We start from the raw sequence: 27,457 nt of genomic DNA, 5'->3' as shown, positions 1-27,457 counted from the left end.
TATTGTAAGTCTATGCAGAAGTATGGGTGTTATTATCATTGTAGGATAAAGATCACTTTGTGGAACATATCCCTGGGCCCCACTCCCCAAAACAATCTTAGCCCTACAACTATTGTAAGTCTATGCAGAAGTATGGGTGTTATTATCATTGTAGGATAAAGATCACTTTGTGGAACATATCCCTGGGCCCCACTCCCCAAAACAATCTTAGCCCTACAACTATTGTAAGTCTATGCAGAAGTATGGGTGTTACGATCATCGTAGTACTAAGATCACTATGTGGACCACTGCCCTTAAGGCCCACCCCCCAAAATGACCTTAGGCCTAGGACTATTGTAAGTATATGTAGAAGTATGAGTGTTATGATCATCTTAAGACTAAGATCACTCTGTAACATCACCCTGGCTAGGTTGTTGTAGCCTAAGGACTAAGATCACTCTGTGACATCACCCTGGCTTGGTTGTTGTAGCCTAAGAATCAGCTGGGGTATTCTTGTGATGAGTTCAGAGGTATGAGGTTTACTTTGAACAAGTATTTTCTGGACTGCTGGCAACTGCAGATGTTTATGAACCACCATCAACATCTGTGTTACCATGATGGAAATCTGTTCTTATCGTCACTGCTTGATTCATTAGAAGCCACACCAGCTTCCTGTGGAAAGATTCTTTCTGTGGAATTGCTCACAAAACAATCCTGAAGAGTGTCACTTTCCACTTCTGACAGGAAACTAACCATATCCACATCCTGATCTTCTACACTGGCATCTGATGTTTCAAAACAGTCACTGAAGCTCCCAGGAAGACTACCCACCCCAACAGATGGATTCTCATGCAGCTGTGTGACTAATTTCGCAACATATTTTCTTTCACCACAAAGCAATTCATTCATTGTCCAAGTCCCAAGAGACTTTTGATGCACCTTCTCAATGTGATCCAGAATCACCTTCTCCTCACAAGCTATTGCATCACAGTACTTACACCACACGATGAGCAGTAGGTTGTCATGCACATGCTGGATCAGGCCATCCATATCGCTGTAAACACTTTTGCAATCATTACATACATGTCTTGTGACAAGTGGATGGTGTTCCTGAACATGTGTTTGGTACGAGTGCAACACGTTTGTTTCAAACTCGCAATTTGGGACGCTGCACTCATGCAGATTTCCATACCTGTCAGAGTGGTTATGGACATGAGCAACAAGAGCATCTCCATCACTGGCTGTAAATCCACAATGATGACAATCCAATGCACCAGGTAATGTACAGACTGAAGCATGCATCTTGAGCTCATCCCCGTAGAGACTCGAAAATCCACAAGTAGATCCACAAACATAAAACATCCGTGTCTGGGAGGGAGTGGCATCTGCATCAAATGGCAAGTCCTTTAAAGGATTTGGGGCAATTTCTTCTTTTTGTAATTGTGTTCCAGTTGTCCTCACCCACTCCTCAACTATACTTTCTTTGATAATCAATCTGGTACTTCGACGTCTGTGTCCTCCACTGGACCTGTTGGAGGGGTCTGTGATGTTCTTGACATCTCCTGTACAATGTGTGTCTGTTCTACTACATGCAAAGCATGAATGAACACTAGAACGTCTCTGTCTAATCAATCTATCACAACTGCATCCATTGTCCTGAGAACTAATGCTGTCTTTGATAACTAATCTGGTACTTCTACGTCTCTGGAACTCTTGGTTACTGTCAATGGGTACACTGCAAGGTTCTCTGCTACTGTCCTCTTCTGAGGAGATCTCCCTCCCTCCTGATCTTCTTGTAAATGATCTGGAACATCTTCTTGGAAGCTCTGATGCAAGTTTTCTGTTGTAACATGGAGAACGATACAAATCATCTTGCTGTGATTTGTACTTTTTATTAAATCTTTTCTTTTTAAGGTCATCAATGGATTTTCTTTTTCTTTTCTTTGTTCCATTTGAAACAGTCTTACCCTGGAGCATCTGTTGTGTAGATTTCACTGCAGTGTTTGAGGTAGACGACTCCACTTTCAGGCACTCTGTGTTCCGGACGTCCACCTCATGTTCACTCTGCCGAAGGTCCTCATCAGCTAACACAGTCTCAACATCAATCATTTCTTGGTTGTCCAAGTCAGGTTTCATCACAGTTACCCATGGACTAATAAAGCCAAGTTCACCACCAACATCAGATGCAAATGGCACCTTCCTGTCCTTATTGTTTACATAGATCAACCCTGGCTTTTTATTGGTATATAATATAACCAGCATTTGTTCAAAAGCACTTCTGTTTATCCTCCGATTGTTACTGAGACGATATTGAGCTCTTGCACATGACTCACCATATTCCCATTTGCTGCCAGTTTCTATGTCATCAAAATTAGTGTTGTTTTCAGCTGTCTCATGTGAAGCATCATTGTCATCACCTTCACATGGACAATGTTCATGCTTCTGTCCACCATCCAAGGTTTCAGGAAGGGTAGGATCTACAGTACCATCATCTTGTAATGATGGCAAACTGCCTTCCAGTTGAGACTTTGTAGATCCCACAACAAAGGAATCCGGGACATCATGGGATGAAGATAACCAGCTGTCATTTACTCTTGATGATAATTCTTGATCACCAGCATTTTGCACTTCCTTAGAAGGACCACAGCTCTTCCTTTCAGATGCTGGACCAATTTCAGCTGAATTGTCACCATCATGTAATAGAGAGCACCTGTAATATATTTTTGAACCTGGGTCAGCTATGTCCTGCACATGAATTGAAGTTAGTACTCCAGTTTCATCAGAATTTTGGCGCTGCTGTGATAGAGAACACCCTCTTGATGCTGGCTCTCCTGCAGAACCAGCAGTTGGTCTTTGAGATGCTGCTGACAAGGAATCCTGTTCTCTGGAAGGTGGAGAGGTTGATGTGACATTCAGTAGAGAACTTAGATCATTACCTTTTGAAGTTGAGGCTACTGGATGCTTTAGTAATGATGCAGCCCAGCTATTATAATCTAACACTGGTTTCAACAGTGTGGACACATTTGATCCCTGAGAACGACCTTGGTCTTTCTGTTTCAATGATGCTACTCTCACATTCACTGAAAAAGTACCAGGGAACTTTTCTCTGGAAACTGTTCCTTGTTTGACTGTGGAACATAAATCAGATTCTGTTTGCTTTGGTGCAACACTTGCAGAAGTAGGGAATGGAATTTTGTGTGAAAATGTCATTTCATTTTGTTTTGATGTTGGTCCTACATGATCTGAAACATCTTTGTCCCATAGAATTGTTGGCCGTCTTTCTGGAGCAGAAACCGATACCTTATCATCAATTACCTTTTCTTGGGATAACAATTCTGAAGAAACCCCAGGCTGTATCAAAAGTTCTGATGCTGTTCCAACTTTGGCAGAAACCTCATGGGAAGAAGAGTCTTCAATTTCCACTTTTACCTCTGGTTTATTGGAAACACCTGCCAAGATATTCAAATCAACATCTGATTTTTGTTTGTAACTCTTCGTTTTAAGTTCCTCTAAATGTGAAAAGGTCTCAGACACAGTTTTCGTTTTTCTGAAACTCCTGTCTTGACATCTCTTACCCATCAAAAGTCTTTTACCGGCCTCTGGTGTTATTCCTTTCTCAAGGCATTTCTGACCTGTACACATGTGTGACAATCCTCCTTGATGACTTGGGAAGGCACCTCCAACATTCCAAGAGTTCTGATCAAGGGATTTATGATGTCTTTTAATTGTAAACCTGACTTTTCCATTCTCTGATGTGTTGATTTGATCCCTGTTTGAAGAGAAGCTACTTGTCAGGAGAGGTTGATCATTAACATTTCCTGACATCTGTTGTTTAACTGCCCAAAAATTGTCTGGATGGTTTGGACAAGAATTTTCCACTGTACCAGGTATCTCATTCAATGCCTGAGGTCCAATAACAGACATCGGACTGTTTGGCTGGTTGGGACATGGATTTTCTACTGTACGAGGCATCACATTCAATGTATGTGGTCCAATAACAGACATCGGACTGTTAGCTTGGTTGGGACATGGATTTTCTACCGTACCAGGTATCACATTCAATGTATGAGGTCCAATAACAGACATCGGACTGTTAGCCTGGTTGGGACATGAATCTTCCACTGAACCAGATATCACATTCAATGCATGAGGTCCAATAACAGACATGGGACTGTTTGGCTGGTTGGGACATGGATTTTCCACCGTAGGAAGCATCACATTCAATGCCTGTGGTCCAATAACAGACATGGGACTGTTTAGTTGTGTCTGCAGCAGACTTAAGCGAAGTTGGGGTTTTGCCATATCCACTGATGAGTGTTCAGGATTTGACATGCGACAGGACATCAATGGCAATGGATTTGGAAGAAGCGTTGCTATGCTCGGAAGTCTTCTTGAAGGCGACATCTGAGGTGGCTTCCCTGATGGTCCTGAAGGGTGAGGAGCAGGTACTGTCTGCAGGGTTGAGAGCAACAGCTGCACTGGAGGCAGGGTCTGAAATGTAAGGCTTGACATTGGGGAAGTGTTCATATTGCTGAAACAAGATGTCTCTCCTGTAGAATAGGTTTGGATGTTTGACACGGATGATGACTGTGTTACTGTGGATAGTACCGGAATTGTGGACAAAGCTTTGAAATAAAAGTCTGTCCCTGGTAAAGTGTTCATATTTGTGACACTGGATGAATCCCCTGGTAAGTTGGTTGCAGATGCTGATTGTTGCAGAGCGTTAGATATACTCTTCTGGCTTGAGGACATCACTGGAGCGGAGGAAGAAGTCAGGATTGGAGAGTTTGACCAGGGGATCGTTATGGAGTTAGGCATACACTGCTGGCTTGAGGACATCATTGGAGCAGTGGAAGAAGTCAGGATTGGAGAGTTTGAACAGGGGATCATTATGGACTTAGGCATACACTGCTGGCTTGAGGACATCACTGCAGCGGTGGAAGAAGTCAGGATTGGAGAGTTTGAACAGGGGATCATTATGGACTTAGGCATACACTGCTGGCTTGAGGACATCACTGGAGCGGTGGAAGAAGTCCGGATTGGAGGGTTTGAACAGGGGATCATTATAGGGTTAGGCATACACTGCTGGCTTGAGGACATCACTGGAGCGGTGGAAGAAGTCAGGATTGGAGAGTTTGACCAGGGGATCATTATGGACTTAGGCATACACTTCTGGCTTGAGGACATCATTGGAGCAGTGGAAGAAGTCAGGATTGGAGAGTTTGAACAGGGGATCATTATAGAGTTAGGCATACACTTCTGGCTTGAGGACATCACTGGAGCGGTGGAAGAAGTCAGGATTGGAGAGTTTGACACTGAGAAGACTTTGGTAGCCTGGTTATCAAATGTATGCCATGCACTATAGCCTAAAGCAAACGGCTGATTGTTAAGTTTAGAAACTGGTGCAGATGGAGTCTTGAGGTTTGGGTGTAGAGGTGAACCATTAGCATTGGTCACACGTGACTGCTGATCCCACCTAGATGCAGCACTCAACTGCTTGAACAATTCAGAAACTGGAAGTGAAGATGGAGTCTTTAGGTTTGGAACTAAAGGTGAACCTTTGGCATTGGTGACACGTGACTGCTGATCCCATCTAGATCTTGCCCTGGGTAATTTCTTGTCATGGTTTATTTCTCCAGCATGTGTGGAGACATGGCTCTGGTATAATCCTGTCTGCCGATGAATTTCATTTGATCTTGATTGAGATTGGATAATAGGTGGGTTTGCTGGTACACTTCGCAAAAGATGTCTTCCTTCATCAACACTATGTACTCCACTTTGAAAATGAGACTGAGCAATCTGTGTTGGGTTATCTGTGAGTGCTCCAGTTTGTGCTTGTCCAAATGGCTGTGTGTCTGTTTGATTACGTGTTGGGGGATAGTGGTACACTTCTGAAGCTTCATTTTTTCCATAGATTGGCAGCCATGTATTCTGGAAACAGAACTGATGTATATGCATGAACTGTTAAGAGAGAAACTTTGTGAAGGCGGATTCTGGTACTAAGAATGAGTGTGTGAGTATGGTTTTACGCGGCTTTTAGCAACATTCCAGCAATATCACGGCAGGGGACACCAGAAATGGGCTTCACACATTGTACCCATGTCGGGAATCGAACCCGGGTCTTCGGCATGACGAGCGAACACTTTAACCACTAGGCTACACAACCGCCCTCTAGTACTAAGAAACTGGCTGATGTATATAAATTATTTGTCAAAATGTTGAAAAATTATCTGCAGAGAAGGTGTACGGAATGTGTGAATGTGTGCTTGTTTGTTTTGGAACACTAAACTCAGCAATATTCCAGCTTCATGACATGGCCTGTAAATCAAGCAAGTCACCCAGTCTGCCATTGGGTAATGAATGAATGTGGTATGACAACCACTCATCACATTAGGTATTCAGGGGTAGGGCGTAGTGGGTACGGGGGATCTGGGACATATAATAAATAAGAGAAGAAGTTGCCCCCTGAAAATTATTTAGAAAAAATATATTTTGCTTCAGAAAAGAATTAATTGTTTCCCCCCACCCAGCACTGAAATTATAAATTTCTGGCATAAAGTTTCCCAAAATATGCGAAATATATAAAATATGGTTTTCCTGAAGAAATCCAAAAGGAGAGAGACAGGCCTCAAAAACTCTTCCACCATGTCTGGACATGTTTGAAGACCTTGGGAGGGGGATGACCACAGTGGATAAGAATTGGCCTTGGATGAAATAGCCAAGAGAGGGAAGATTTCACCTCGGCTGAACCTTCCCCGCCTCAATTCAAGGAGGGAAAGCCAGGGGTGGGGAAGAAATATGATTATCTGCTACCATTAACAAACACAATCTCATTAAAATCAGATCTTAGTTCTCGCTATCACTAAACAAAGATCTGAGGACATCCCATTAAGGGTCAAGTCAGAATGACCTTTCATCCAACCAATCAGAGCGTCGCTTACCAGATCATCAAAGTCACTGTAGGAATGTGTTTTCTAATCATGCACCAACGGAATATTTAACACAGGATATTCCGAACGACAGTTACGGGTTTTATGATTATATCCATACAATCTTGGCCATCTATAAGCCATTCCAGAATGTTCTTCTTATCAGTTTTAATTTTTTTAATCGAGAATACGTTAAAATATGTTTCGAAGCGTAGTTGCCAGTTTGAAACTAGTGTCGTAAAGCTCGAGAAACCTGCCTTCTGATTGGCTAATGTCGTTTTCTTGTCAGTCAATTCATTGGTCGGTCAAAATTCGCAAAAGGTCGTTCTGACGTGACCCGTAATGGGATGTCCTCATATCTGTTTAACGGTAGCGAGAAATAAGATCTGATTTTAGTGGGATTGGACTTTGACTTTGTGTGCTGGCGATTAGGTGCCTCACTCTGGCAGTGTGGGTTCGAATACCGATTGGACTCATCCCCCCAAAACTACTAGAATTACTAGTGTTATCCCAAATATAACATATGTTACATTTAACCACTTTCTAGCGAAAACTAAGATCTGATTTTAATGAGATTGTTAAGAAACATAACCCACCAAGGTAGGCATGTTCACCACCAATTTCCCATATTTGGTGGGCGATAAGATGGACTACCTCCATTCAATGGCATATCGTATGGTGTACAATGTGATGGCCTACCGTGAGTAAATGACATTGGTTGGAACCACCTGAAGGATTGTGGGTCATGTGGTGGACTCCCACCATTACCCGACATCTGTGCTGAAGGCCTTGGATATGGGGTACAATTTGATGGACGCCAAGCATCAAGGGACATATTTTGTAAATGTCTCCTCAAGTATGGTCTGGGACTTGATATACCCCTACAACTGGATGCCATCATTTGTGTATGCCTCGAATATGGTTTCCGAACGTGATACACCCCGACAATTAACAAAATGTTGTGTTGAAGGCTCTACATGGGGCTCGTAATGTGATTGGCTGAAGTCGTTGACAGACATTTGTGCTGAATGTACCTTCCTTTGTGGGTGATGTGATGACCTATTTACCAAACTTTTCAAACATGGTGAATGATGTGATGGCTTAGAGTCATGAACTGATATCTGTGGAGAACACTTCATATTTGGCAGGTGATATGATCTACTGTCATCATTAATTTGAGATTCATACTGAAAGGTATTTGAGAATGGTCTTGTGGGCAAGTCTCTCAGATCTTGAATGTACCTCCGCACATGAGTTTTTGTTTGATCTACAGACATAACACCTGATACTGGCACTGCTCTTACTATACTTACTTCCCCCGACCTCCTGACAGATGTGCTTGATCCATTAGACAGTCCAGTTTGGTGTGTGGTAGATGGAGGGACAGCCCAACCATTAGAGGAAGGCTTAAGTACAGAACCAGATGTACTTGATCCTTGAGACTGTCCAGCTTGGTGTGTGGTAGATGGAGGGACAGCCCAACCATAAGAGGATGTCTTACATGCAGAACCTGATGGTTCTTTTCCATCCTGATTTCTTCTGTTTTGAGCATAAGATGTAGAGTTTTGCATATTAAGAGTGTCATTTGAGTCATACATCTGTCCCATGTTCACAGAAGAAGCAAATACTTCAGTCTTCAGATTTGGTGTCGAACTGCATCCATGTGACACCGAATAAGAGTTAATCTCGGATAATTCTTGAGCTACATTTACTGTTGTTGTTGGTAAAGACGTTTCCCCCTTGATTGTAAGCTGTGAATTTACAGCTAGGGTCAGGGGAGATGCTGACAAATCAGACATGTTCTTTTCTGAAAAAGCACCTTTGGGAGGTGAAGGCAACAAATACTCCAAAGGTTCAGTCTTAACCTTAGTTTCATAGTTTTGAATTGTAGCCAATATTTGTCTGACACGATGATCCTTCTTCGGGTCTTGAGGTTGCTCTGGACCATGTGTTACAGCAGCCCTGGAGGCATCCTTTTTGACTTCAGTCAGTGAAGAGGCTGTAGTAGATGGTGTTTGTCTCAACAGCTCATGCAAAGATGCTGCTGCTGCTACTCCCAGATTCTTGGAAATGTCAGACATGACATTTGTTTGCAAATCCACAGAAGTTGTTCTGCAAAATAGTGTCTCTTTCAGAAGCCTGTTCAATAAATTTCTTCCTGTAAGTGGCTGTGACAGATCTGATGGACACTGACTGGTAATACAGTTAGTCTTGTCCGAACTGGATTCTGATATAGGGAATGACTTATTTAGACCTGAAGACACAAGTATTGCAGGTGTTGGGTTATCCATAACGTTCCTGTTGCCCTGTCTTGTGTTTTCTTGTACACATGTAGCTGGGTCTTTGCAGGACTTAAGGTCTTGGGATGAACCACCAGATATGTTCCCACATGCAGATTTGCTTCCCTTGTTGGCCACAGTAACACTGCGATCTAGGTCAGTCCTCCCCACCTCATGTATTCCTCCAACACTGTCCGTCTTGGCCACAGTATCTGTTCCTCTTGCAGAGTCTGACTTGGTGAAAGAGTTTGTTCCTCTGACACTGTCAGTCTGGTTGGCAGAATTTGTTCCTCTGACACTGTCAGTCTTCTTGGCAGAATTTGTTCCTCTGACACTGTGAGTCAGTCCCACAGAATTTGTTCCTCTGATAATGTCTGTCTTGGTCACAGAATTTGTTCCTCTTGCAGTGTCAGTCTTGTCCACAGAATTTGATCCCCTGACACTGTCAGTCTTGGCCACAGTATTTGTTCCTCTGACACTGTCCGACTTGGCCACAGTATTTGTTCCTCTGACACTGTCAGTCTTGGCCACAGTATTTGTTCCTCTGACACTGTCAGTCTTGGCCACAGTATTTGTTCCTCTGACACTGTTAGTCTTGTCCACAGAATTTGATCCCCTGACACTGTCAGTCTTGGCCACAGTATTTGTTCCTCTAACACTGTCCGACTTGGCCACAGTATTTGTTCCTCTGACACTGTCAGTCTTGGTCAAAGAAATTGTTCCCCTGACACTGTCAGTCTTGGCCACAGTATTTGTTCCTCTGACACTGTCAGTCTTGGCCACAGTATTTGTCCCCCTGACACTGTCGGTCTTGGCCACAGAAACTGTTCCCCTGACACTGTCAGTCTGGTTGGCAGAATTTGTTCCTCTGACACTGTCAGTCTTCTTGGCAGAATTTGTTCCTCTGACACTGTCAGTCTTGGCCACAGTATTTGTTCCTCTGACACTGTCAGTCTTGGCCACAGAAATTGTTCCCTTGACACTGCCAGTCTTGGCCACAGTATTTGTTCCTCTGACACTGTCAGTCTTGGCCACAGAAATTGTTCCCCTGACACTGTCAGTCTGGTTGGCAGAATTTGTTTCTCTGACACTGTCAGTCTTCTTGGCAGAATTTGTTCCTCTGACACTGTCAGTCTTGTTCACGGTATTTGTTCCTCTGACACTGTCAGTCTTCTTGGCAGAATTTGTTCCTCTGATACTGTCAGTCTTGGTCACAGAATTTCTTCCTCTTGCAGTGTCAGTCTTGTCCACAGAATTTGATCCTCTGACACTGTTAGTCTTGTCCACAGAATTTGATCCCCTGATACTGTCAGTCTTGGCCACAGTATTTGTTCCTCTTGCAGTGTCCGACTTGGCCACAGTATTTGTTCCTCTGACACTGTCCGACTTGGCCACAGTATTTGTTCCTCTGACACTGTCCGACTTGGCCACAGTATTTGTTCCTCTGACACTGTCAGTCTTGGCCACAGTATTTGTTCCTCTGACACTGTCCGACTTGGCCACAGTATTTGTTCCTCTGACACTGTCAGTCTTGACCACAGTATTTGTTCCTCTGACACTGTCAGTCTTGGTCACAGTATTTGTTCCTCTGACACTGTCAGTCTTGGCCACAGTATTTGTTCCTCTGACACTGTCCGACTTGGCCACAGTATTTGTTCCTCTGACACTGTCAGTCTTGACCACAGTATTTGTTCCTCTGACACTGTCAGTCTTGACCACAGTATTTGTTCCTCTGACACTGTCAGTCTTGGCCACAGTATTTGTTCCTCTGAAGCTGTCAGTCTTGGTCAAAGAAATTGTTCCCCTGACACTGTCAGTCTTGGCCACAGTATTTGTTCCTCTGACACTGTCAGTCTTGGTCAAAGAAATTGTTCCCCTGACACTGTCAGTCTTACCCACAGTATTTGTTCCTCTGACACTGTCAGTCTTGGCCACAGAAATTGTTCCCCTGACACTGTCGGTCTTGGCCACAGTATTTGTGCCTCTGTCACTGTCAGTCTTGGTCAAAGAATTTGTTCCCCTGACACTGTCAGTCTTGGCCACAGTATTTGTTCCTCTGACACTGTCAGTCTTGGCCACAGAATTTGTTCCTCTGACACTGTCAGTCTTGACTACTGAAATCGTTCCCCTGACACTGTCAGACTTGCTCACAATATTTGTTCCTCTAGCAGTGTCCGACTTGGCCACAGTATTTGTTCCTCTGACACTCTCAGTCTTGGCCATAGTATTTGTTCGTCTGACACTGTCAGTCTTGGCCACAGAAATTGTTCCCTTGACACTGTCAGTCTTGGCCACAGTATTTGTTCCTGTGACACTGTCAGTCTTGGTCAAAGAAATTGTTCCCCTCACACTGTCAGTCTTGGCCACAGTATTTGTTCCTCTGATACTGTCAGTCTTGACCACAGTATTTGTTCCTCTGACACTGTCAGTCCTGTTGACAGAATGAGTTCCTTCGACACTGTCTGTCTTGTTGCCAGAATATTTTCCTCTTGCAGAGTCAGCCTTGGCCAAAGTGTTTGTTCCTCTGACACTGTCAGTCTTACTCACAGTATTAGTTCCTCTAGCAGTGTCAGACATTGTCACATAATTTGTTCCCTTGACACTGTCGGTCTTGTTGGCAGAATCTGTTGCTCTAGCAGTGTCAGTCTTGGTCCCAGTATTTGTTCCTCTGGCAATGTCGGTCACAGTAATGACTTCTCTTCCAGGGTAAATAACAATCCTAATATCAGTATTATGTTTCCCAGTGTCATTCTTAGCCACTGTGTAAATGTCTGGCCCAGTAGAGCTATCTTTCTTGGAGTCATTCTCTGCCCCTGTATTTGTTTTTCTTTCACAATCACTTTTGGTACCAGCTGTCTCTGATGGAAATATTGCAGGTTCTTGTTTGGGAGAAGTGTCACACTCTGCTGTCTTGCAGGACACATGCTCTACATCAGTGCATTCGGTCGTGATACAAAAATCATTCCATAATGACCTTGACACAATGTCACACGAAATTGAAGAAACATCAGTCAGTTTTAGTATTTTGCTCTTTCCATAAGTTTCATGGACACTTGAGGAAAGTTTTCTCTTGCCATGAAGGCCCTGCATACTATGATAAACCATAGACAAACTATCTGACAAAGTTGTTGGTTTGGAGTGTTCATAAATATCTTGAGGCTCAAACTGGATCAAAGATGTAGGAGTCTTATGAGAATTCTTTTTAGTCTTGTCTCTCAATGGATCACCAGTGCCAGTCTCTTCTCTGATTGGATGAATTGAACCAGTCTCTGCACTGATTGGATGAGTTGTGCCAGCCTCTGCTCTGGCTGGATGACTTGTGCCAGTCTGTGTTCTGATTGGATGAGTTTTATCAGTCTCTTCTTGGAATGTAGTGCTTGTGTCAATCTCTTCTCTGATTGGATGAATTGTGCCAGTCTCTGCACTGATTGGATGAATTGTGCCAGTCTCTGCACTGATTGGATGATTTGTGACAGTTTCTGCACTGATTGGATGAGTTGTGCCAGCCTCTGTGCTTATTGGATGAGTTGTGCAAGCATCTGCTCTGATAGGATCAGTTTTGTCACTCTCTGCTCTGACTGGATGAGTTGTGCCAGTCTCTGCTCTGACTGGAAGAGTTGTGCAACTCTCTGCCGTGATTGGATGAGTTTTGTCAGCCTCAGCTCTGATTGGATGAGTTGTGCCAGTCTCTGCACTGATTGGATGAGTTTTGCCAGTCTCTGCTCTGGCTGGATGAGTTTTGTCAGTCTGTGTTCTGATTGGATGAGTTTTATCAGTCTCTGCATGGAGTTGATGAGTTTTGCCACTCTCTTTGCTGATTGGATCAGTTGTGACAGCCTCTGCTCTGATTGGATCACTTTTGCATACCTCTGCTCTGATTGGATCACTTTTGCCAAACTCTGCCCTGACTGGATGAGTTTTGCCACTCTCTGCTCTGACTGGAAGAGTTGTGCAACTCTCTGCCGTGATTGGATGAGTTTTGTCAGCCTCAGCTCTGATTGGATGAGTTGTGCCAGTCTCTGCACTGATTGGATAAGTTTTGTCATCCCCTGCACTGATTGGATGAGTTTTGTCAGCCTCAGCTCTGATTGGGTGAGTTGTGCCAGTTGCTGCACTGATAGCATCAGTATTGTCAGTCTCTTCTCTTATTGGATCAGTTTGGCTAGTCTCTGTCTTGACTGGATCTGGTGTTTTAGTATCAGGTTCAATTTGTTCAACATCCATGTTCTTGCTATCTCCATCCCCTTCACATACCCTGGTGTCTTTTGTCCAAGCTGGATGGACCTGATCACTGCTGCTACCTTCCAGGCTCACACCAGTTCCATCAGAAAAACATTTCAACTGTTTCACAATCTTGCAAAACTCATCCTCATTTCTACCAGGAGTTTCAGTTCCAAGACTTGAATAAATGTCATAAAATTCTTCTGACTTCTGTACTAAATTGCGTCTTGCCCTGTTAAATCTTTGGTGAGTGAATTCTATCTCTTCTGTTAAATCCTCCGCCTTTCTATCAATGAAACTAAAGACACGGACGACCATTGAGTCATCATCTACATCTTCAGGATCTTCTTCCATGAGCTCATGAAATGATTCACCATCTTCATCACTGTCCGTTTCCGTGAGATCAATTATCTCATGAAATGATTCATTGTCTTCATCACTGTTTGTTCCAGTGAGATCAATTATCTCAGAGACCGAGCTATTTGTTCCTTTGACATGGTCTGCCTTGCCCATAGTATTTGTTCCTCTGACACGGTCAGACCTATTGGCAGGATTTGTTTCTCTAGCAGTGTCAGTTTTGTTGCCAGAACGAGTTCCTCTGATGCTGTCACTCCTGCCCATAGTATTTGATGCCACAACAGATGAGGAAGCAGAATTCTTACATCTGAAACAATGTTTTTTGTTAGGATGTCTACAAGAACTCCCAACAGTTCCACCACATGCCTGAGGATTGTCTCGAACTCGAAGCTTCATCCCGCCCGATGTAGCATATCTTTCACAATTTGTTTTCTTGCTAGATCCTCCTGAGTTTGTCTCATGACCCAGACTGCCCATTGTTCTACTGTATCCTTGGTGAAGATTTTCAACTTTTGTCTGGCACACTTCAAGGCAATATTCTCCAGACTGCCATCTCCCTCTACCTCTCGAGATTGTAGGGACTCTCTTATTCTTGGTCCCAGCATGTTGAGACAAGCTGGCGCACTCCTGGGCAGCAGCGTTCACCAAACTCGGGGGCTGGCTGTTGGTGTTTGTAGCTGTATTCGGAAGACTTCCTCTAGTCCTTGTCCTTATTCTTGTGTTGTACTCTTTCGTCTCCCTTTGATGTTTCTTAGAAGATGTTTTTGCTGCTTTTGGCATTCTCTGTTTGGTTAATGAATTCTTGATCTGAAATAAAAATCGAGTGCCTGATAATGAGTGAGTGAGTTAATATTTAACGTCACATCGGCAATATTTCAGCCATATCGTGACGAGTGCCTGATAAACAATCTGGGCTACTGTATAAATTTCCCCTATTAGATGCTCCGGTGTCTACTAAGTTTGTGGAAGCCATCGACTGGGCATCAATTAGAGGGCTGACATCTGTTCTCTTTAATGCTAGCACAGTGGCAACTCACTACCTTACCGAATCCCATATTTTACAGTCAAACAAAGGGTCCAATGTTGTTAATGCTGCACTCAGCAATATTCCAGCTATATGTCAACGGTAAATAATCCAGTCTTGACCAGACAATCCAGTGATTGACATCATGAGCATCAATCAACGCAAATGGGATACAATGACATGCATCAACCAAGTCAGCGAGCCTGACCACCAAATCGCCTTTTATGGCAAGCATGTTGCTACGCAGTGAGACAATCTTATCATCACCATGTTAGTTTGCATACAGCTGAGTGTTTTCTTAGATATTGTTTCTTTTCCTGTTTCCGGGTAGTGAGGTAGTTTGAATCCATTAACTCACTAGAAAAGGTTTTGCATCTTTAAAATTTAAATTTAAATTATCACACAAAAAACGGAACATATATGTTGAGCCCCAATACTACATAAGTATCTAATTTCATTCCATTGGTGTAAAAATGACTGAGTAAAGGCCAAAATATGTTTCAAATTTCAGTATGATAAAAGTGCAAAGGAATAATCAAGGTGAAACCTAAGAATATTGTAAAAGATTTACTTCAGTTTAATATGTACTAAATGTTACCACATTTTGAATAAAACTGAGTAATGGCCATAAATGGCCATGGCAGCCATATTGAAAATCAGCTTCGTACCTCTTGGACAAATTCAGATGTCATCATTGGTAGGAACAAGCATGTGAAGGTTCTTATTTATTGGCGTCGTGGTTTCCATAGAAAAGATGCTCACACTGGACGCCAGACAAACAGGCCACATTCTGTCAGGTGAGCTACAGTGCCACAACACTGTAGCTCACCTGGACATATCAGTGATTTTGCTAGAGACAAATAGCATAAAGACATTTTCATGATTTCAACAACTTTTCTACGGACATTCTTTTGACAAAAAATGAAAGCTATGTTTAGAACATTTTATATGACAATGTCAATGTTCTACAAACTGAGCCGATTCGAAAGCCTGATACACTGTCAACAGCTTAAGATGTCAACAAAGACAACCACTTATAAAAAGTTGTCATCATTATTGACAAACAGATACCTTTTCTAGTAATACTGATGACAAGAATATCAAGAAATATGAAACAATTAGGGATGGGTATTGGAGGTTTAACGTGTATCACAATACTTTGAGACGCACAAGGCCGTATTGCCATTTATCATCCAAAACTGGCTCCCACAGGGATCTGGCTTGGGTGAGATCAAGCTATATCTACACAGAAATGAAATTGCATCACAATGCTTTGCAGACCATTGTGACATCATTGGTTACCATGACATCACAATCAAATGACATCACTAGTGGCTCTGCTACTGAAGCTGTAAGCAGTACTTTTTACACTAAGACACTGCTTATTACTGTCTACAAACTGAAAAAGTTGGAAGAATGATGTCGGATGATAAATAAAATCTCACCCTTGTATCTTTTGATATCAAATATAACTTGTTGGTATATTGGATATCAAAAGACACTCGGATGAGATTCTCTATACATATCACAATATATTGTATAATTCTAAATTTTGAATTCTGAAGCAATCTGATGCAATAGGGTATGAAGTGAAGTTCATAAATGGAACAAAACAAGATGCAGGTACAACATGATGTTTACTCAGCCAATAAATACGCATAAATCTTGCTGCCCCGGATGCATGCTGTGGGGCAGTGAAGGTTTTTACCAAGAAATTACATGACAAACACATGACAAAAATCACTATTTGAAATCACCTGATATATCAAGCTTGATAAAACAATAGTGTGATACGTATCATGGAAAGAATGAACCTCAAACTACCGATACACTGATAATACAGCACACCCTTAGAAACAAGTAACGAACTATCCACAAGGTGCAAGAATAAATGCAAGGATAGAAATTGGCACTAGTCCATTAGTCCTTGTCAAACTGCCCAATAGTAAAGGTATCATATGGACTAGTAGAAATTTGCCATTTCTAAGGGTTTTGCTCTTTATTATCATTATAAGGACTAGTGGACTAAAAATGTTAGTTTCTGTCGCTGGAATGTACTATTGTAGAAGACTTTTCCAATACACAACAGTTAAATTTACTTCATACACAGTTTCAACTCATAAACCTTCTAAGGAGAATACATTTTCTAATTGCAATATTCATAAATTCACAAAAACACAGAAAAGTCCTAATGATCTGAACAACATATGTCGTCATCATTAGGAGAAGCATACGTGCCAGAGTTCCGCTTCTTCAGTCTGTCAATGTAAGAGATGTTACAGACACAAACCTGCATTTTGGTGACGTGAAATGGGGTTAAATGTCGCATTCAAAATTATTTCACTTCTACAGTAATGTGCATGCACATGTGTGCTTGTACCAGTCCAGACCTAAGCAGATTTTATACTGCTAGCTTAGTTTAACATGGATTCCCACACTGAAACAAATTATACTCAAAGCCCACCAATCCTTCATTCATCCCCTGAAGGCAGGGCTGCGATGGCATCCATGTTGAAAATCAGATTCAATTGGTGGAAACAAGCATGTTAAGTTTCAACTTCAATGGTTTCTGAGGGGAAGAAATTTACAATGTGAGGAAATGTTTTTTGAGAGAGAATTTAGGAGCATTCTTGAAGTTGGTTGGTTGGTTTGTTGTTTAACGCCGCACTCAGCAATATTCCAGCTATATGACGGCGGTCTGTAAATAATCGAGTCTGGATCCAGTCAATCCAGTGATTGATTCGAGCATCGATCCACGCAATTATGATTGATGACATGCATCAATCAAGTCAGCGAGCCTGACCACCCGATCCCGTTAGTTGCCTTTTACGACAAGCATAGTCGCCTTTTACGGCAAGCATGGGTTGCTGAAGACCTATTCTACCCCGGAATCTTCACGGAAGTATAAAGGTCTAAAATAGATCAAAATTTAAAATATCACCAAAAATATGGAACCTTTGATAAATTGATCCCCACAACAAACTACACACATAGTTTTACAGTTGTCATTACAGTTTGAAACAAAATGGCTGCATGATAGCCATAAGGTCAAAGTGCAAAGGTCAAATATAAGTCAAATTCAAAATATCACAAAAACAGAATATACATGTTGTGTTCCACTATTATTTACTATATATGTACTTAATGTCATGAATATAGGCTATGTTTAGCATTTTCAATATGGCTGCTGTGGCTGCCATGTTGAAAATCTGACTTAAAGCTCTTTAACAAATTCTGGTGTCATCACTGGTGGCAATAATGAAGTGAAGTTTCATTTTCGCTGATCCAGTGTGTTTTTAAAGATGATTTCAATTGAAAACTCCCAAATGGACTCTGGCAGCCACATCTGGTTTCAGATCAAGATGTCTTGAACAAACTTGGTACTACACAAGGTGACCATCTCGTCAACCAAGTTTCAGGCCTCTTTGGCCCTTTGAGTTTTTAAGAAGATACACATGGCTACCTGGCGGCCATATTGAAATTTCAATTTTGATGCCTGGATCACATTTGAACACCTTTTAGTAACAAACAGCTACACAAACTTTCAGCAGAACTCACCATCCATTTCAGAGAAGAAGTTGGAAATGTAAACACAAACTCAGGTGTTCTAAAAATCTTATGGACACTGCCGCCATAGACACAAACTCAGGTCTTCTAAAAATCTTATGGACACTGCCGCCATAGACATAAGCTCAGGTGTTCTAGAAAGCTTATGGACACTGCCGCCATAGACACAAACTCAGGTGTTCTAGAAAGCTTATGGACACTGCCGCCATAGACATAAGCTCAGGTGTTCTAAAAAGCTTATGGACACTGCCGCCATAGACGCAAACTCAGGTGTAAAAAGCTTATGGATGATGATGACGATTGCCTAGCAACAACATAAGCTTACCTTTCTGGCATGCTGAGTTAATAAAGCTGTTCCCAAATGCTGTGCCAAGATGCCTAATTTGTCGCATGCTTGTTTGTTTTTTTGTTTAATGCCCCGCTCAGCAATATTCCAATTATATGTCTTCAGTCTGTTAATAATGGAGTTTTGACCAGACAATCCAGTGACAGACATCATGAGCATCGATTTACACAATTGCGAAATGATGACATGCATCAATCAAGTCTGCAAGCCTGACCCCCGATCCTGTTAGTCTAGCCTGGATCTGATCTTTGACAGACATTTAGAAGTGATACACATAAGGAAGAGAATATATGGATGTCAACTTCTTTATTATGAGGAACACAACGTTTTCCAACGGAGTATATGCTTACTCCTTTTCACAAAGGGATTACAAATGGACCACTGCGATTGGCACTGTACAATAAAATAGGAACATAAAATTCTCCTTTCCTGTCAGTTATAAACAAAATCCTGAGCAACAAGAAAAGTTATTAACTGGCCTTAAATCATTCTTCTGACGCCTCTCTTTTGTTCTAACCGTGTATTATTTCTCACAAACAATTTCTGCCCAATCGCTGAAACCCAATATCAACATGAGCTATTCCATTATGAGTGATTCGTCCACCATGTGCATCAAGTCTTGTACCCACGACAATTGGCTTTTGCTACACACACTCGTGTATAAGTTTTCGCAAATACACACTTTTTTATTCTTCTTTATGACTTATCAATCAAGGTTAAGCTTTTGATAAATTTGAGGCTGTCAAAATAAACGAAATTTTGTATCACAAGACGAGCCTCAGTGCTTTTACACCATTTTTAGCTCACCTTATCACCATCTACAGTGATGTCAGAGATGATCACATTTACTAGTACTGCACTGCACGTTTTATTATAATTTCATACTTTTTACACTGTTTCTTTCATGCTGATTGGCTGAAGGGGTAGTCACGGGATCTGATATTTGGAGTTCACATACCTGTGAACGGACAAAAAAAGTTTACACGATGTGAACAATTTTTTGTGAAATTGATCGTGTAAACTTTTGCCGGAACTACTTATTGGGGTTTCCCAGAATTCTCGATCGATGTTTACGATCAACTCTTTTTTCTATTTACTTTTTAATGCCTGCATTTATCAGCAATATAATTAATTTAGTAGTTTTGCCTGGTCGGAGGTTCACACAGTTTAACCAGCGCTTTTAAATCGTTCACACTTCAATGAACACATCCAAACGGACGTTCAATTCTTAAATGATTAGTATTGTTTAACTTAAAATCTACCCAGGAATGCATTCACAAATGATGTTTCCCTCGAAACTGATTTACAAAATGGTGGACAAAAAAGTGATTCTTCTCTCACATTGTTGTTGTCTTTTCTGTCTCCATGACTACAAAATGGCGACGACTGACGAGTAATATTTACTTCAGTATATAGAAAATAACATCTGCGTGTACAATCAGTGTCAATCACAGATACCTGAATTGCAATTTGTTGCAGTACAATTTTTGCCAATACACACCGGTAATGGTTACTGACCATTGTACCCCGAGGTGTAAAGGGCGTGGTACCCTTCATCCACTTACTATCATCACGCCTTAGTTTCTGGGGATGACGTAGCTCAGTTGCTGGGACACAACATGTCAAATGTATTTGTGACTCGTTCATACAGAAAACGAGATGATGCGTTGAAGAGTCTTGTAGCACTTCTTGACCAATCGTAACTCTGTAACTCTTCATGATCCCAACTTCAAAATTAGAGAGACCCTTCTGGTCAGAAGTGAGAATCGGAATCCCATCACCACTCTCGGACAACTAACAATATACTATCGGGGATAATTTTAGCTCTTCCCACCCAAATGATGTTCGATGTTATATGAAATTAGTTTAGAGTCCTATTACCTATTTCAATACCACAGAGATTTATCCAGAAAACAAAGTGCCATAGACTGGCTATGTGGAATTTTTTAAATATATTTTGTTCAAATTAATGTGAAGCACACATCACCTCTACAAAGCCCTAACATTAGTTACTACCCAATAACATGAAGTGGGAAATTTGTCATTCCGTTTTGGGAAGCTTACTAACATTTGCTGTGGAGTGGATTTTGGCCGAATATCTGCTCCTAGCACGTTCAAATAACCCCTGTACTAATTCCCTTTCGACTAATTTCTACATTGTCAACATGGTTTACGTACCAAACCCTTCCTTTCCGAGCTAACTCCTTAAGCAGTTAAGTTCATCGGTCAATTCATAAAAATAAGAACATCAATATTTTGGTAGACTGCTCAATGTCAGGGCACGTTAACTGGCGCCATGGATCCTTCAAGGAGCAAGTTACTATAATTGTACATTGTCAAAATTTCCATTTTCATTTACACTCTTGATGTCATGTTACAAGGTACAGGTGTACTTTATCCTGTAAGTCTCCTTCTGAGGGAGGAATAAAACATTTCCATTTCCAACAGACAACAATTATGAATAAGATCTTCGGGGATTTATCCAGGACTCCAAACTAAGTGCCTATAGCTGGCAATTTGGGAAAAATCATTATTTTGCAGAAATTGGTCAGTGATATAGAAGTGAACTGTACAAAGCCATAACAATAGCAGGGTTCACTCAAGGAATTTTCTGAAATGGGCCCTTTATATGGAAATTTCAAATAATCACAAGCATGGGGAAGACCAATTCTAACCCGGATATTAACAGGTTACGGAGTGAATGAAACAAGGACGAATGAGACTGCAGCATGGTATTTCAGTGGGCTACACTTGAACGCGACCTTCAACCCTATTTCACCTCACACTTCATCCATAATGTAGAAACGTACATACTAAAAAATACCCTGGTCATACAATGTGAACAGTTGCCAGGCAAGCAGGCTTGGACATAAACCACATGACTATCAGTCAGGTTGGCCAATTTCACAAAACATTTAAACAGTGATAGAAACTAACATTTTTACTCCACTATTCCTTATAATGGTAACAAATAGCAAAACCCTTGAAAAGGGCAAATTTCTACTACCGTATTCGACATAATAAGCACCCCCGTCCTAATAGGCGCCTACGGCGATATTTGCTAATATATTGGCTAGTGAACAATCCCAATTAGCACCCCTTCCAATTAATCAGTACACAAGACGTATTTATTCGTGTATAATACGCACTCGTGTGTTATATGCACCCTTAATTATTGGCAATTAAAATCTGGAAAATATATCTGTCGTGTATAATACGACTTTTCTTCTGTATCATTTCAGGTTGTCAGCATAAACCATGAAATTTACGATCTTTCAACTCTTTTTTTTCTCACCAAAATTATATTCTAATAAGAGCCCCCTATTTCTAATTTTGAGAGCGCCCTGGACGCTTATTATATCGAATATGGTAATCCTTATGATACCTAAACTATTGGGCAGTTTGGCAAGGACTACAGGACTCGTACCAATTTCTAACGCTGTTAAACATGAATGAATTGAATGAATGATAATGGCTGTAGGTTGATTCTTGTTTAACAAGACACCATGACTTACCCCTTCGGCATTCAAGTTAAAGGCATCGTTACATATATCCTTGTCAGTTTCCTAGCTGTGGTAACCATGTCTCTCTACGACTCCCTATTAAATTTTAACACAGAGCTAGCCACTGGTCCGTAGTGTTTTCCAAATATATTCCTTATTCGGAACATACCTCACTAACAACCCTGCCATAATGTACATGAATCGTAAACCCATATAACTTCTTCCCGATGCGCATCCTAAAACCACTGCCTTTAGCAGTGTTCCCGTTTACCGGTAATTACCAGTTTTTATAAGGCTTGGACCAGTAATTCATGTGACTGCCAGTCCCTATGGACCGGCAAATAAATACCTTATAAATCTTTGTTGAACAAAACATCACCGATATTCTACTTTCGATCATGCTACTTTTTACATACTTGACAGATAGAAATCATTGAGCGCAATGGTGGATAAAAAATCTTTACCAGTCCAATTTCCAATTTGATAAGTAAATATATTGTTGCATGATCTAAAATGTAAGCACTCGTATTTGAGGCACGTGTCTCAGGAAGTAAATCATGTTGTATTTGTCGTTAGATCGAGATGCATGCACTTTGCTTAAGCTGAAAGCATATGAAGTGCCATGCAGATTTGTATTTGAGATTTATTAGGAAAACACTATGGGACAGCCTGTAGCTCTGCAGGGACAAGTCAATTTTAAAATCATTTATAGGGAGCAGCATAGAGATATGGTTATCACAGCTATCAGTTTCTTAATCACCATTAACACCACAGACATTAAACTTGATATTTTAATGTCTCCAAACAAATCCCAGCCTATCAGTAGCGTGACAGTCTAAGGTCAAGGTCATTGAAGGATGAGCGTCTAACTTAATCTGGAGGTTTGGGCATCACGAGCCTCTCAGCCACCAAAACCATGATTAAGGAAAAAGAATTGAGGACATGCCAACAGGATTTTTGCTGTAATGCAAATACTTTTCCTTTTTCTGATTTTCATTTCCAGATTCTGCTGACTAAAATATTCTGATTCACCATGATGGGGTTAAGCTTTGTAAATGGCATGCCAAATTCAAGTGCATCTTCTCTGAAATAACTGGAACAGAAAACAGCTCCAAGGCCTTGTTGTTTCAAGTGAGGCAAGCATTGTATGTTAAGTGTGGAAAGTGCAGCAGTGTAGTTTGATCAGGTTAATCAGGGTCCTGTGCAGTGTGATCAGGATAATCAGGTCCCAGTGTAGTGTGATCAGGATAATTAGTCCAGTGTAGTGTGATAAAAATATATCAAAGTCCAGTGTCATGTGATCAGGATAATCAGAGTCCAGTGTAGTGTGACCAAGATCAGGGCCCAGTGTAGTGTGATCAGGATAATTAATCCAGTGTAGTGTGATCAGGATAATCAGAGTCCAGTGTAGTGTGACCAAGATCAGGGCCCAGTGTAGTGTGATCAGGATAATTAATCCAGTGTAGTGTGATCAGGATAATCAAAGTCCAGTGTAGTGTGATTGGAATAATCAAAGTCCAGGGGGGCACGGGTGGCCCAATCGTCTAAGGCGCCGCGACTCGCTGTACAGAGTTGTGTCCCTTGGGCACCCCAGAAACCTATGATTGTGGGTTTGAATCCCAGTTTGCCCTAATTATGTTTCTAGGTTTGTCAGCACCATACCCGTGCTCGTGGGTTTCATCGAAGTGATAAACGTCTGAGACCTGCATCACTTCGGGCTTTCCTCCCACATCAAGCTGTCACGCCGCGATATAACTAGAATACTGTTAAAAGCTGGGTTAAACCCAACTCACTCACTCACTCACTCACTCAAAGTCCAGTGTAGTGTGATCAGAATGATGAGTCCAGTGTAGTGTGACCAGGATAATTAGTCCAGTGTAGTGTCATCAGGATAATCAAAGTCCAGTGTAGTGTGATCAGGATAATCAAATTCCAGTGTAGTGTGATCAGGATAATCAAAGTCCAGTGTAGTGTGATCAGGATAATCAAAGTCCAATGTAGTGTGATCAGGATAATCAGTCCAGTTTAGTGTGATCAGGACAATCAGAGTTCAGTGTAGTGTGATCAGGATAATCGAAGTCCAGTCTGGTGTGATCAGGATAATCAGAGTCCAGTGTAGTGTGATCCTGATAATTCAAGTCCAGTCTAGCGTGATCAGGATAATCAGAGTCCAGTGTCATGTGATCAGGATAATCAGAGTCCAGTGTAGTATGATCAGGATAATCAGAGTCCAGTGTAGTGTGATCAGGATAATCAGTCCAGTTTAGTGTGATCAGGATAATCAGAGTCCAGTGTAGTGTGATCAGGATAATCAAAGTCCAGTGTCATGTGATCAGGATAATCAGAGTCCAGTGTAGTGTGATCCTGATAATCAAAGTCCAGTGTAGTGTGATCAGGATAATCAAAGTCCAGTGTAGTGTGATAAGGATAATCAAAGTCCAGTGTAGTGTGATCAGGATAATCAAAGTCCAGTGTAGTGTGATAAAGATATTCAAAGTCCAGTGTAGTGTGATAAGGATAATCAAAGTCCAGTGTCATGTGATCAGGATAATGAGTCCAGTGTCATGTGATCAGGATAATCAAAGCCCAGTGTCATGTGATCAGGATAATAAGAGTCCAGTGTCATGTGATCAGAATAATCAAAGTCCAGTGTAGTGTGATCAGGATAATCAGAGTCCAGTGTCATGTGATCAGAATAATCAAAGTCCAGTGTAGTGTGATCAGAATAATCAAAGTCCAGTGTAGTGTGATCAGGATAATCAGAGTCCAGTGTCATGTGATCAGAATAATCAAAGTCCAGTGTAGTGTGATCAGGATAATCAGAGTCCAGTGTCATGTGATCAGAATAATCAAAGTCCAGTGTCATGTGATCAGAATAATCAAAGTCCAGTGTAGTGTGATCAGGATAATCAGAGTCCAGTGTCATGTGATCAGAATAATCAGAGTCCAGTGTCATGTGATCAGAATAATCAAAGTCCAGTGTCATGTGATCAGAATAATCAAAGTCCAGTGTAGTGTGATCAGAATAATCAAAGCCCAGTGTCATGTGATCAGGATAATCAAAGTCCAGTGTAGTGTGATCAGGATAATCAGAGTCCAGTGTCATGTGATCAGAATAATCAAAGTCCAGTGTCATGTGATCAGAATAATCAAAGTCCAGTGTAGTGTGATCAGGATAATCAAAGTTCAGTGTCATGTGATCAGGATAATTAGTCCAGTGTTGTGTGAACCGGATAGTCAAAGTCCTGTAATGAATAAAGTGAGTGCAGGTGAAATGAACTTTGTGGTTTATTAAAAGATGGTGCCTTTACACATTCCACAATTGAAGAATCTTTATTTTCAGTTATTAGACTTTTCAATTCGAAGCTATGAAAAAAAATCAAGTCCCTATCCCCCATCCCCCTCCAACGAGAGAGGGTTTTGTTCCTGGACTCCTCCCTTTTAAAAATGCTGAATCCGCCTTGTTACAGGTCTCAACATCTTCTGTTTTGGGGGGCTTTGTGGTTTCTGCAGAAGATTCTTAAAGATTATCAACATTATGCCAAACTGATTACAACATATTTTAAATTTTTAAAAAAGTTAATAATTCAGTAGCTGGAACACTCCTAGATCTAGATCTATTACACATGTTTAACCATTATATGGATGACAATATCACATCCACGCACCATAGATCTATCAATGTTTCATATTCCTAGGTCTTGTCAAGTTGTATCAGGCCTATGGTGATTGACTTCCTCCCCAAGTTCTTCAGCCTCATTCCAGTTTGGGAAAAACGTTTGGGAAAGACAGACAGACAGACAGACACATGGGTAGGCTTATAAGCTCACTTAGTAAACAACAAAAACCTCCTCTGTGAAGGCACATGCGATGTTTTATGAATTAATTATTAGATATGTGTCACAACCAAACCCCGCCTCACATGGTTTTATTGCCGCCATGTAGGCTATTAACTATACATCTACCGCCATGTGTCCCAACTTACTTGCTTGATGACAAACACGACTTTCGGTCCTGCTTTCAAAGGAAATGTTTTAGGACGATTGACGACGACTAACATTTTAGCCGGGAGCAGTGACCGGTCCGACTGTCCAAGACAAGACCACGCAATCTTGAATTTTCCCTGCTAGATCTACTGTGCTAGCCATATTGGATCTATCAGATTTTAATAGCCCCATGAGAACTGTCAACCTATTCAGAACTGACCATCACCAATATGAAAAATAAACAACAAATACACAAATATAGCATCAATGACATACCTGCAGAATGTCCTATGAGCTAAGACTTGTTTACAAAATACATGATCCTTTGGCGCAATGAACTATGCAAGTCTTCCCGAAGGACACCCGAAAAATCGAGATGGGAGATAACTCTGGTCGGTGATGCATTCGGGTACCGTCGGTGATTCGCCACATACAATCGGAACTCTCTTCTCGAGTATGATCGTTTGGGTTCTTCAAGGTGATGAAAAAGCTCTGGCATGTTTTATTAAGAAAATCAGTTGTCGTGAAAAATATCTCCAACAAAAAGAAATGTAACATACGGAATCCTTTTAGGGCCATTTGTTTTTTTATTTTTGTCTTTGAAATTTCAAGATACTAAGATCAAATTTCAACATACATACTAACTTTCAAGATGCTAACTTGAAATTTCAAAATGCTAGCTTGACATTTCAAGATGCTAACTTGAAATTTCAAGATACATAAGTTAGATTAAAGGATAATTTCAACTTCGTATCTTGAAAATTCAACTTAGTATCTTGAAATTTCAAGATACTAAGTTGAAATTTCAAGAAACTAAGTTGAATTTTTAAGATAATAAGTTGAAATTTCAAGATAATGATCTTGACATTTCAAAATTATTCACTTTAAACGTATTTTTCATATCTTAGGATGTTAACTTATTATCTTGTAATTTCAACTAAGTATCTTGAAATTTCAAGAATTATTTTTTTTAAAACAAATGGCCCTAAAAGGCTTCCGTAGTAACATGCTTTTGGAATATATTTTATTGGAATATACACGTATATGTATTCTTCTTAAGTTTTTTTTTGTCATTCACCAATATCGTGATTGATAGTACTGCAACATTCCACGCCATTGTAGTTGCATTGAAACAGGTCATTGTGACTCCCAAACTCGATTGTAGAAGCGAAGAGGGGTTAACCTCCCTTATCAAAGAGAAAATGACCCCATGGCGTGGCGAAGACGGCCTGAAAGATTGAACAAAAACAGCCCCATATGATAAAT

General features: G+C 41.1%; 1 protein-coding gene across 1 annotated transcript; it reads right to left on the bottom strand.

Annotated features, from left to right (window-relative positions):
* On the bottom strand, positions 1-26,565 carry LOC124144387. The gene is made up of 3 exons (XM_046513746.2): positions 26,468-26,565; positions 8,222-14,572; positions 1-5,910 (listed from the first exon to the last, which is right to left on the bottom strand). The coding sequence occupies exons 2-3, from the start codon at positions 14,543-14,545 to the stop codon at positions 589-591; spliced, it is 11,646 nt and encodes a 3,881-aa protein (XP_046369702.2). The 5' UTR covers positions 14,546-14,572; positions 26,468-26,565; the 3' UTR covers positions 1-588.
* Between the last annotated feature and the right edge of the window lie 892 nt (positions 26,566-27,457).

Source organism: Haliotis rufescens, unplaced genomic scaffold, assembly GCF_023055435.1.
Source record: "Haliotis rufescens isolate VD_foot unplaced genomic scaffold, xgHalRufe1.0.p SCAF_37, whole genome shotgun sequence".
NCBI lineage: Eukaryota > Metazoa > Mollusca > Gastropoda > Lepetellida > Haliotidae > Haliotis > Haliotis rufescens.
The sequence above is the reverse complement of the archived record's forward strand: the minus strand, read 5'-3'. Positions and strand labels throughout refer to the sequence as shown.

Coding starts and splice junctions, on each gene's coding strand:
- LOC124144387 (XM_046513746.2), bottom strand. CDS start 14,545: ATGCCAAAAGCAGCAAAAACATCTTCTAAGAAACATCAAAGGGAGACG. Junction 5,911..8,221: donor CTGTCAGGAGGTCGGGGGAA/GTAAGTATAGTA, acceptor TTCTGTTTCCAG/AATACATGGCTGCCAATCTA.